This window comes from Mobula birostris, chromosome 7 (assembly GCF_030028105.1).
Source record: "Mobula birostris isolate sMobBir1 chromosome 7, sMobBir1.hap1, whole genome shotgun sequence".
Taxonomy (NCBI): Eukaryota; Metazoa; Chordata; class Chondrichthyes; order Myliobatiformes; family Myliobatidae; genus Mobula; species Mobula birostris.
This window is the reverse complement of record NC_092376.1, coordinates 373,001-385,564: the sequence shown is the minus strand read 5'-3', so window position 1 is coordinate 385,564 and position 12,564 is coordinate 373,001. Positions and strand designations below refer to the sequence as shown.

The 12,564-nt window shown below is 44.8% G+C and overlaps 1 protein-coding gene across 3 annotated transcripts in view; it reads right to left on the bottom strand.

Annotated features, from left to right (window-relative positions):
- Positions 1-12,564, bottom strand: part of LOC140199932 (protocadherin-16-like) — a 454,953-nt gene that overhangs the window by 96,721 nt on the left and 345,668 nt on the right. For all 3 annotated transcript variants that reach the window (XM_072262411.1, XM_072262410.1, XM_072262409.1), the window contains 2 exons: positions 1,023-1,148; positions 474-683 (listed from right to left, as the gene is read on the bottom strand). In XM_072262411.1, coding sequence (XP_072118512.1) covers positions 474-683; positions 1,023-1,148 — 336 coding nt within the window. The remainder of the gene's footprint in view (positions 1-473; positions 684-1,022; positions 1,149-12,564) is intronic.

Below are 12,564 nucleotides of genomic sequence, written 5' to 3'. Positions count from 1 at the left end.
ACTTTCCCAACCACTGAGGTTAGGCTAACTGGCCTATAATTACCTTTCATTTGTCTTCCAACCTTCCTAAAGAATGGAGTGCCATTTGTCATCTTCCAGGGCCATGCTAGAATCAAGTGATTCTTGAAAGATCATGACCAAAGTATCTACTATCTCTTCCCTTGAACATCCAAGCATACTTCACAAATCTGCACTCACCCACATGTTCCCTTGACCACCCAAACACTCTTTACAAATCTGCATTCACCCCAGGTGTTCCCTTGCACAAACACACATATAATTCCACATTTAGCACCCATGTTTCCTTGCACTCCCAAGCACTCTTACAAATTCATAATCACCCCACATGTTTCATTGCATACTCAATCTTACAAATCCACATTTACTCCACATGTTCCCCTGCATATACTAACACTGCTACGTATCCATACTCACACAACACACACTTGCCACCAGAAATCACACTTACTCACCAATGATTCCATATTCTACATGGCCATTTTCACCAGAATCTTTGTCTGTGGCCTTAATAGTGAAGAGCATCATGCGGTTCTGGTTCTCTGGGACCTGGAGCTGATAAACATCCTTATCAAATTGTGGGCTGTTGTCATTTTCATCCTGAACCTTGATGCAAATTGTCACTGTAGCAACATTTGGAGGAACTCCACCATCCTTGGCATAAACTGGAATGAAAATGTACAGAGTCACCGAGAAGTGAGGACCAGCAGGTGGGAGAGGCCACAGCAGGGAAAGAGTGAGTGGGCAAAGAAGGCAGAGAGATGAAAAGTGAAGTTGATATTCACAAGAATGAGGAGAAAGAGATGGAGATGACTAAAGACGGAGAGGACAAAGAGGGCTGGAGAAGGAGACATGGAGACATAGGGGTAAGAAAACCAGGAGGTGAAGAGGTCAGCAGAGAAAGAGAAGGAGGGGAGAGAGATAGGTGAGAGGAAGAAGAAGAGACCAGAAGAGAGGATGAGAAGATGCTCAACCCCTATCTCTATTCAGTGGTAAGTCCATACCCGTGACCAGATGTAGATCCTGTTCCTCTCGGTCCAATGTCCGGCTGGTGCTAATGACCCCTGAGACCGGGTCAATGGAGAAACTGCTGTCCGTCACCCCACCGTAGCTCAACAGCCCATTGGAACCTGGAGTGGTTGGAAACAGATTGCTCTGATGTCACCATCAGTAAGGAGGAGGAGTGTGGGCACTGTTAAATACCCTGTTACTGAAGCAATTAAAGACTCTGAACATATAAAGCTGCATCACATGGACCATGCCAGTTATTTTATATAATCATGGAGAGAGCCGGGGGGCAATCCATTGTTCTGGACTGTGTTTGGAGTACGTGTCACTGCTTTCTGTACCAGCTTACCATAAGACCATAAAACATAGGAGCACAATTAAGCCACCCGGGCCATTGTGTGTGCTCCAGCATACCATCAGAGTTAATATTCCAGCAAATCACAGAAACTAGCCTCCCCCTTGCCATAGACTCTGTCTACACTTTTCATTGCCTCATAATCAAAGACCGTACTCTCCCTGGACATTTTCCCTTCTCCCTCTCCTCTTGGGCAGGAGATACTAAAGCCTGAAAGCATGTACCACCAGCTTCTACCCCACTGTTATCAGACTGTTGAATGGTTGTCTTGTATGATAAGATGGACTCTCGACCTCACAATGTATCTTATTCAAATTCTGCACATTATTGTCTATGCACACTGCATTTTCACTTGACTCTGCACTCTGTTATTGTTTTACCTTGTTCTACCTCAAAGCACTCCACTCTGTACTCAAAGTACTCTGATCAGTATGCAAGACAAGCTTTTCACTGTACATGGGACAATAATAAACCAATTCCAATTCATGAACAGGAGAGTTTCTGCAGATGCTGGAAATCCTTTGCTACAAACACAAAACGCTGGAGGAACTCAGCAGGGAGGCGTTATCTAAGGAAATGAATAAACAGTTGAAGTTTTGGGCCGAGACCCTGCTTTAGGATCGGAAACGAAGAGGGAAGATGCCAGAACAAAAAGGTGGGGGAGGGGAAGGAGGCTATCTGGAAGGTGATAGGAGAAGCCAGGTGGGCAGGGAAGTTAAAGGGCTGCAGAGCAGGAACCTGAGAAGAGAGGAGAGTGGACCATTGGAGAAAGGAAGGAGGAGGAGACCCAGGAATAGGCAGGTGTGAAGAGGTAGGTGTGAAGCCAGAGTGGGGAAAAGAAGAAGAGGAGAGGGGGAAGGAATTTTTTTTACTGTAAGGAGAAATTGACATTCATGCAATCAGGCTGGAGGTGGCTTGGGCGGAAAATAAGATGTTTCTCCTCCATCCTGAGAGTGGCCTCATCATGGCACAAGAGCAGGCCAGGACCAACATGTCGGAACAGGAATGGGGATCAGAATTATAATAAGAGCATAAGACCAAAGGATATAGGAGCAGAATTAGGTCATTTGGCCTATTGAAGTTTATAAGATTATGAGAGGCACAGATAGAAAAGACAGGGGGGTTTCTGTTTCACAGGGTTGATATGTCTAATACCAGAGGGCATGCATGGAAGGAGATAGGTACAAGGGGAATGTGAGCAGTAAGTATTTTGCTCAGAGAGTCATGGATGCCTGGAATGTGCTGCCTCGTATGGTGGTAGAGGCTTTTAAAAGATGTTTGGATAGGCACATGGATATAAGGAAGATGGAAAGATATGGGCATGGTGTAGGTAGGAGGGATGAGTGATTGGGTGTTTTTGATTTATTTTTCAGCTAGTTCAGCACAATATTGTGGGCCAAGTGGCCTGTTCCTGTGTGGTACTGTTCTATGTTCTATGAGTCTACTCCACCATTTCATCATGGTTTAGAAGAGCAGGGAAAAGAAGAGGAGGGCAGCAGTAATATGAGACTCTATAGTTAGGGGGACAGATAGTCAATTCTGTGGATGCAAAGAAGAAACACGGATGGTAGTTTGCCTTCTAGGTGCCAGGGCCTGGGATGATTTGGAATGCGTCCATAATATCTTGAAAAGGGAGGGTGAGCAGCCAGAAGCTGTGGTACCAGTGTTATGGGTAGGAAAAGGGAGGGGGTCCTGAGAAAAGAATATAGGGAGTTAGGAAGCAAGTAAGGAAGTCGAGAAGTAGGACTTCAAGGGTAGTAATCTCAAGACTGCTGCCTATATCACACGACACTGAAGGTAGGAATAGAATGAGGTGGCAGATAAATGCATGTCTGAAGAATTGGAGCAGGGGGCAGGGATTTCGATATCTGGATCATTGGGCCCTTTTCTGGGGCAGGTGTGACCTGTACAAAAGGGATAGGTTGTACTTGAATCTGAGGGGGACAAATATCCTTGTGGGCAGGTTTGCTTAAGCTGTTTGAAGTGGTTTAAACTAATATCGCAGGGGGATGGGAATCAGTATGATAGAGCTGAGGATGAGCCAGCAGGTTTACAGGTAGATGACGGATGTAACATGAATATAAGGAAGGATAAGCCAATGATTGGGTACAAGTGCAGACAGTGTAAAGAGTTAAATTGTACCACAAAGGCAAAATTCAAAAGGGAAAGAATCCAGGACTGAAGGTACTATATTTAAATGGGCATGGCATTTGGAATAAGACCATATGATATAAGAGCAGAAGTAGGCCATTTGGCCCATTGAGTCTGCTCTGCCATTCTATCATGGGCTGATCCAATTCTTCCAGTCATCCCCACTCCCCTGCCATAACTGCACCCAATGACTTGGCCTCTACAGCCACTCATGGCAACAAATTCCACAGATTTACCACCCACTGACTGATGCAATTTCTCTGCATCTCTGTTCTAAATGGGAATCCTTCAATCTTGAAGTCGCGCCCTCTTGTCCTAGATTCTCCTACCATGGGAAATAACTTTGTCATATCTAATCTGTTCAGGCCTTTTAACATTTGGAATGTTTCTATGAGATCCCCTCTCATTCTCCTGAACTCCTACAGCCCAAGATCTACCAGACATTCCTCATACGGTAACCCTTTCATTTCTGGAATCATTCTCGTGAATCTCCTCTGAACCTTCTCCAATGTCAGTATATCCTTTCTAAAATAAGGAGCCCAAAACTGCATACAATACTACAATTGTGGTCTCATGAGTGCCTTATAGAGCCTCAACATCATATCCCTACTCTTATATTCTATACCTCTAGAAATGAATGTCAACATTGCATTCACCTTCTTCACCACCAACTCAACCTGAAGATTAACCTTTAGGGTATCCTGCACAAGGACTCCCAAGCCCCTTTGCATCTCTGCACTTCTGCATTTTGAATTCTCTCCCCATTTAAATAATAGTCTGCCCATTTATTTCTTCCACCGAAGTGTATGACCATACACTTTCCAACATTGTATTTCATTTGCCACTTCTTTGCCCATTCCCCTGAACTATTTAAGTCTCTCTGTGGGCTCTCTGTTTCCTCAACACTACCCGCTCCTCCTCCTATCGTTGTATCATTGGCAAATTTAGCCACAAATCCATTAATCCCATAGTCCAAATCATTGACATACATCATAAAAAGCAGTGATCTCAACACCAACCCCTGTGGAGCTCCAATGGTATCTGTAACCCAGCCAGAATAGGATCCCTTTATTCCCACTCTGTTTTCTGCTGAGCAACCAATGCTCCACCCATGCTAGTAAATTCCCTGTAATTCCATGGGCTCTTATCTTGCTAAGCAGCCTCATATGTGGCATCTTGTCAAAGGCCTTCTGAAAATCCAGGTACACCACATCTGCTGTGTCTCCTTTGTCTATCTTGCTTGTAATTTCCTCAAAGAAGTGTAGTAAGTTTGTCAGGAAGGATTTTCCTTTCAGGAAACCATGCTGGCTTTGGCCTATTTTGTCATGTAGAAACATAGAATAGTACAGCACATACAGCCCTTCGGCCCACATGTTGTGCTGACCTTCAAACCCTGCCTCCCATATAATCCCCCACCTTAAATTCCTCCATATACCTGTCTAGTAGTCTCTTAAACTTTACTAGTGTATCTGCCTCCACCACTGACTCAGGCAGTGCATTCCACACACCAACCACTCTCTGAGTAAAAAATCTTCCTCTAATATCCCCCTTGAACTTCCCACCCCTTACCTTAAAGCTATCTCCTCTTGTATTGAGCAGTGGTGGCCTGGGGAAGAGGCGCTGGCTATCCACTCTATCTATTCCTCTTATTATCTTGTACACCTCTATCATGTCTCCTCTCATTCTCCTTCTCTCCAAAGAGTAAAGCCCTAGCTCCCTTAATCTCTGATCATAATGCATACTTTCTAAACCAGGCAGCATCCTGGTAAATCTCCTCTATACCCTTTCCAATGCTTCCACATCCTTCCTATAGTGAGGTGACCAGAACTGGACACAGTACTCCAAGTGTGGCCTAACCAGAGTTTTATAGAGCTGCGTCATTACATCGCGACTCTTAAACTCTATCCCTCGACTTATGAAAGCTAACACCCCATAAGCTTTCTTAACTACCCTATCCACCTGTGAGGCAACTTTCAGGGATCTGTGGACATGTACCCCGAGATCCCTCTGCTCCTCCACACTACCAAGTATCCTGCCATTTACTTTGTACTCTGCCTTGGAGTTTGTCCTTCCAAAGTGTACCACCTCACACTTCTCCGGGTTGAGCTCCATCTGCCACTTCTCAGCCCACTCCTGCATCCTATCAATGTCTCTCTGCAATCTTTGACAATCCTCTACACTACCTACAACACCACCAACCTTTGTGTCACCTGCAAACTTGCCAACCCACCCTTCTACCCCCACATCCAGGTCGTTAATAAAAATCACGAAAAGTTGAGGTCTCAGAACAGATCCTTGTGGGACACCACTGGTCACAATCCTCCAATCTGAATGTACTCCCTCCACCACCACCCTCTGCCTTCTGCAGGCAAGCCAATTCTGAATCCACCTGGCCAAACTTCCCTGGATCCCATGCCTTCTAACTTTCTGAATAAGCCTACCATGTGGAACCTTGTCAAATGTCTTACTAAAATCCATATAGATCACATCCACTGCACTACCCTCATCTATATGCCTGGTCACCTCCTCAAAGAACTCTATCAGGCTTGTTAGACACTATTTGCCCTTCACGAAGTCATGCTGACTGTCCCTGATCAGACCATTATTCTCTAAATGTCTATAGATCCTATCTCTAAGAATCTTTTCCAACAGCTTTCCCACCACAGATGTAAGGCTCACTGGTCTCGTAGAAGAAGAAGAAGAAGAAGAAGAATATCTTTATTGTCATTGTTGTGGAGCAATGAAACACAGTTTAGCAGCTCAACGTTTTGCAGCATGACAAAGAATATATACATAAAATAAACTCTAAAACCTCAGGAGTGCAGCCCAAAGTTAATAATATATGGACCCAGCACTGATCCCTGTGGCACACCACTAGTCACAGGCCTCCACTCAGAGAGGCAATTCTCTACCACCACTCTTTGGCTTCTTCCATTGAGCCAATGTCTAATCCAATTTCCCTCTCCATGTATACCTAGCAACTGAATTTTCCTAACTAACCTCCCATGCGGGACCTTGTCAAAGGCCTTACTGAAATCCATATAGAAAATATCCACTGCCTTCCCTTCATCCACTTTCCTGGTAACCGCCTCGAAAAACTCCAATAGATTGGTCAAATATGACCTACCACGCACAAAGCCATGTTGACTCTCCCTAATAAGTCCCTGTCTATCCAAATGCTTGTAGATTCTGATTCTTAGTACTCCCTCCAATAACTTACCTACTACCGACGTTAAACTCACCGGCCTATAATTTCCCGGATTACTTTTCGATCCTTTTTTAAACAATGGAACAACATGAGCCACTCTCCAATCCTCCGGCACCTCACCCGTAGACAGCGACATTTTAAATATTTCTGCCAGGGCTCCTGCAATTTCAACACTAGTCTCCTTCAAGGTCCGAGGGAATACTCTGTCAGGTCCCAGGGATTTATCCACTTTAATTTTCCTCAAGACAGCAAGCACCTCCTCCTTTTCAATCTGTACAGTTTCCATGATCTCACTACTTGATTCCCTCAATTCCATAGACTTCATGCCAGTTTCCTTAGTAAATACAGACGCAAAAAACCTATTTAAGATCTCCTCCATTTCCTTTGGTTCCACACATAGCCGACCACTCTGATGTTCAAGAGGACCAATTTTATCCCTTACAATCCTTTTGCTCTTAATATAACTGTAAAAGCTCTTTGGATTATCCTTCACTTTGACTGCCAAGGCAACCTCATGTCTTCTTTTAGCCCTCCTGATTACTTTCTTAAGTATTTTCTTGCACTTCTTATACTCCTCAAGCACCAGATTTACTCCGTTTCCTATACATTTCATACAACTCCCTCTTCTTCTTTATCAGAGTTGAAATATCCCTTGAGAACCAAGGTTCCTTATTCCTATTCAATTTGCCTTTAATCCTGACAGGAACATACAAACTCTGCACTCTCAAAATTTCCCCTTTGAAGGCTTCCCACCTACCAATCACATCTTTGCCAGAGAACAACCTGTCCCAATCCACGCTTTTTAGATCCTTTCTCATTTCTTCAAATTTGGCCTTCTTCCAGTTCAGAACCTCAACCCTAGGACCAGATCTATCCTTGTCCATGATCAAATTGAAACTAATGGTGTTATGATCACTGGGACCAAAGTGCTCCCCTACACAGACTTCCGTCACTTGCCCTAATTCGTTTCCTAACAGGAGATCCAATATTGCATCCCCTCTAGTTGGTCCCTCTATATATTGATTTAGAAAACTTTCCTGAACACATTTTACAAACTGTAAACCATCTGGACCCCTAACAGTATGGGAGTCCCCATCAATGTATGGAAAATTAAAATCCCCTACCACCACAACTTTATGTTTCCTGCAGTTGCCTGCTATCTCTCTGCAGATTTGCTCTTACAAGTCTCGTTGACTATTGGGTGGTCTGTAATACAATCCCACTAATGTGGCCATACCTTTCCTGTTTCTCAGCTCCACCCATAAGGACTCAGTAGACAAGCCCTCTAATCTGTCCTGCCTGAGCACTGCTGTAATATTTTCCCTAACAAGCAATGCTACTCCCCCACCTTTCATTCCTCTGCCTCGATCACATCTGAAACATCGGAACCCTGGAATATTAAGCTGCCAGTCCTGCCCCTCCTGTAGCCAAGTTTCACTAATTGCTACAACATCATAATTCCATGTGTCAATCCACGCCCTCAACTCATCCGCCTTCCCCGCAATACTCCTAGCATTGAAATATATACACCTCAGAAGATTTTTACCACCACTCACAACCTTTCTATCAGCAGATTTGCTTAAACTTTCAACATCATTTATTTTCACCCCAGCCACACTGTCAGCTCTGGCACTTTGGTTCCCATCCCCCTGCAAATTTAGTTTAAAGCCTCCCCAAAAACACTAACAAACCTCCCTGAAAGGATATTGGTCCCCCTGTAGTTCAAGTGTAAGCCGTCTCTCTTGTACAGGTCCCACCTGCCCCAGGAGAGGTCCCAATGATACTGAAATCTGAAACCCTGCCCCCTACACCAGTTCCTCAGCCACTTGTTCATCCTCCAGAGCATCCTATTCCTACCCTCACTGGCACCTAGCACAGATAGCAATCCTGAGATTACCACCCTTGAGGTCCTGCTTTTCAACTTCCTACCAAGCTCTCTATACTCACTCTCCAGGACCTCCTCACTCTTCTTTGCTATGTCACTGGTACCGATGTGCACCATGACATCTGGCTGGTCACCCTCCCACTTCAGAATGTCATGCAAGCGATCAGAGACATCCTTGACCCTGGCACCCGGGAGACAACAAACCATCCTGGATTCTCTGGAGACAACAAACCATCCTGGACCACAGAACCTCCTATCTGCACCTCTAACTATCGAATCCCCTATCACTACTGTTCTCCTCTTTTCCCACCCTCCCTTCTGCACTGCAGAGCCAGACTCAGTGCCAGAGATCCGGCTACTGCAGCTTGTCCCAGGTAAGTCATTCCCCCCAACAGTATCCAATGCGGTATACTTGTTGTTATTTGTCATCTATATCAATGATCTGGATGATAATGTGGTAAATTGGATCAGCAAATTTGCTGATGATACAAAGATTGGAGGTGTAGTAGACAGTGAGGAAGGTTTTCAGAGCCTGCAGAGGGACTTGGATCAGCTGGAAAAATGGGCTGAAAAATGGCAGATGGAGTTTAATACAGACAAGTGTGAGGTATTGCACGTTGGAAGGACAAACCAAGGTAGAACATATAGGGTTAATAGTAAGGCACTGAGGAGTGCAGTAGAACAGAGGGATCTGGGAATACAGATACAAAATTCCCTAAAAGTGGCGTCACAAATAGATAGGGTCGTAAAGAGAGCTTTTGGTACATTGGCCTTTATTAACCGAAGTCTTGAGTATAAGAGCTGGAATGTTATGATGAGGTTGTATAAGGCATTGGTGAGGCGGAATCTGGAGTATTGTGTTCAGTTTTGGTCACCAAATTACAGGAAGGATATAAATAAATTTGAAAGAGTGCAGAGAAGGTTTACAAGGATGTTGCCAGGACTTGAGAAACTCAGTTACAGAGAACGGTTGAATAGGTTAGGACTTTATTCCCTGGAGCGTAGAAGAATGAGGGGAGATTTGATAGAGGTATATAAAATTATGATGGGTATAGATAGAGTGAATGCAAGCAGGCTTTTTCCACTGAGGCAAGGGGAGAAAAAAAACAGAGGACATGGATTAAGGGTGAGGGGGGAAAAGTTTAAAGGGAACATTATGGGGGGCTTCTTCACACAGAGAGTGGTGGGAGTACGGATTGAGCTGCCAGATGAGGTGGTAAATGCGGGTTCTTTTTTAACATTTAAGATTAAATTGGACAGATACATGGATGGGAGGTGTATGGAGGGATATGGTCCGTGTGCAGGTCAGTGGGACTAGGCAGAAAATGGTTCGGCACAGCCAAGAAGGGCCAAAAGGCCTGTTTCTGTGCTGTAGTTTCTATGGTTTCTATGGATGGGGGGGTAGGACTATTGCACACCTGCCATTCCTGGAAGAGTGATGCATTTAGCTGCCGCCGTCTTAGGAAGGGGGCAGGAGAAGGGAAGTGGGTGTTATACATTTCACTGCTTGTGGGTAGAAGCTGTTAAGGAGTCTCTTTGTTTTCGTCCTTAATGCTCTGTATCTCTTCCCAGAAGGTAGAGGGGAAAACAGGTGATGTCCAGGATGAGTGGGATCCTTTGAAATACAAGTAGCCTTCTTTTGAAGTCTGCCAGTATAAATGTCTCTGAGGGAGGGTAATGTTGTGCCAATAACCCGCTCTGCTACCCTCACCACCTGCTGCAAGTCCTTCCTGTTCTGTTCTGTGCAGCTGGCAAACCACACTGCACAGCAATACGTCAGGAGGCTCTCTATAGTGGTCCGATAGAAGTTGATCAGCAGGTGATGAGGGAGGAGAGCGTGCTTTAGCTTCCTTAGGAAGTACAGCCTCTGTTGGGCCTTCCCCACCTGATAAGAGATATGGGCAGTCCAGGTGAGGTCAGCTGAGATGTGGACACCGAGGAACTTGAAACTCTCTACTCTCTCCACCTCTTTCCCGTATATGTGCAGAGCAGACTGCTCGACGCGCTTTGATTTCCTGAAGTCTACTGTCAGCTCGGACTATCCCTAATAACCTGGACTATCCCTACTACCTTTTTTGAACAAGGGGACAACATTCGCCTCCCTCCAATCCTCCGGTACCATTCCCATGGACAACGAGGACATAAAGATCCTAGCCAGAGGCTCAGCAATCTCTTCTCTTGCCTCGTGGAACAGCCTGGGGAATATTCCGTCAGGCCCCGGGGACTTATCTGTCCTAATGTATTTTAACAACTCCAACACCTCCTCTCCCTTAATATCAACATGCTCCAGAACATCAACCTCACTCATATTGCCCTCACCATCATCAAGTTCCCTCTCATTGGTGAATACCGAAGAGAAGTATTCATTAATGACCTTGCTCACTTCCACAGCCTCCAGGCACATCTTCCCACCTTTATCTCTAATCAGTCCTACCTTCACTCCTGTCATCCTTTTTTCCTTTACATAATTGAAGAATGCCTTGGGGTTTTCCTTTACCCTACTCGCCAAGGCCTTGCCATGCCCCCTTCTTGCTCTTCTCAGCCCCTTCTTAAGCTCCTTTCTTGCTTCCCTATATTCCTCAATAAACCCATCTGATCCTTGTTTCCTAAACCTCATGTATGCTGCCTTCTTCCACCTGACTAGATTTTCCACCTCACTTGTCACCCATGGTTCCTTCACCCTACCATTCTTTATCTTCCTCACCGGGACAAATTTATCCCTAACATCCTGCAAGAGATCTCTAAACATCGACCACATGTCCATAGTACATTTCCCTGCAAAAACATCATCCCAATTCACACCCACAAGTTCTAGCCTTATAGCCTCATAATTTGCCCTTCCCCAATTAAAAATTTTCCTGTCCTCTCTGATTCTATCCTTTTCCATGATAATGCTAACGGCCAGGGAGCGGTGGTCACTGTCCCCCCGATGCTCACCCACTGAGAGATCTGTGACCTGACTTGGTTCATTACCCAGTACTAGATCTAGTATGGCATTCCCCCTGATTGGCCTGTCCACATACTGTGACAGGAATCCGTCCTGGACACCCTTAACAAACTCTGTCCCATCTAAACCCTTGGATCTAGTCAGAGAACTAATCACCATAACCTTTGATGCCCTAGCTACTCAGATACCTATCAATCTCTGCCTTAAATACACCCAATGACTTGGCCTCCACTGCTGCCCGTGGTAACAAATTCCATAGATTCACCACCCTCTGACTAAAAAAATTTCTTTGCATTTCTGTTCTGAATGGGCACCCTTCAATCCTTAAGTCATGCCCTCTCGTACTAGAGGTAGTCGGTTTACAAACAGAGGCAATGTGCAGTGAAACTCCAAGTGAGGAGAAGCTGATAATTGGACAAAAATGCATTCAACAGGATAAGTTTCAATGTAAAAGGCAGACAGAATCGTAAAGGGTGAAGACAGTACTGAAGGTATTATATCTGAATGAACACAGTATAGAGAATAAGGTAGATGAAGTTGTAGCATAGTTGCAGATTGCCATGTATGATGCTGAGTGGGCATCACTGGATCATGGCTGAAAGAAGATTATAGCTGGGAGTTTAATGCCCATGGATACACATTGTATCGAAAGGGCAGGCAGGTAGGCAGTGTGAGTGGGGTGGTTCTGTTCGTAAGAAATGAAACGAAATCATTAGAAAGAGGTGTTATAGGATGTAGGATCCTTGTGGGTAGAGCTAAGGAAGTGCAAAAGTAAAAAGAATTATATGCAGAGCTCTGAACAGTAGTAAAGATGTGGTCAACAAATTACAATGGGAGCTAGAAAATGAACGTCCTGGATGTGGGGGTAGAAGGGTGGGTTGGCAAGTTTGCAGACGACACAAAGGTTGGTGATGTTGTAGATAGTGTAGAGGATTGTCAAAGATTGCAGAGAGACATTGATGGGATGCAGAAGTGGGCTAAGAAGTGGCAGA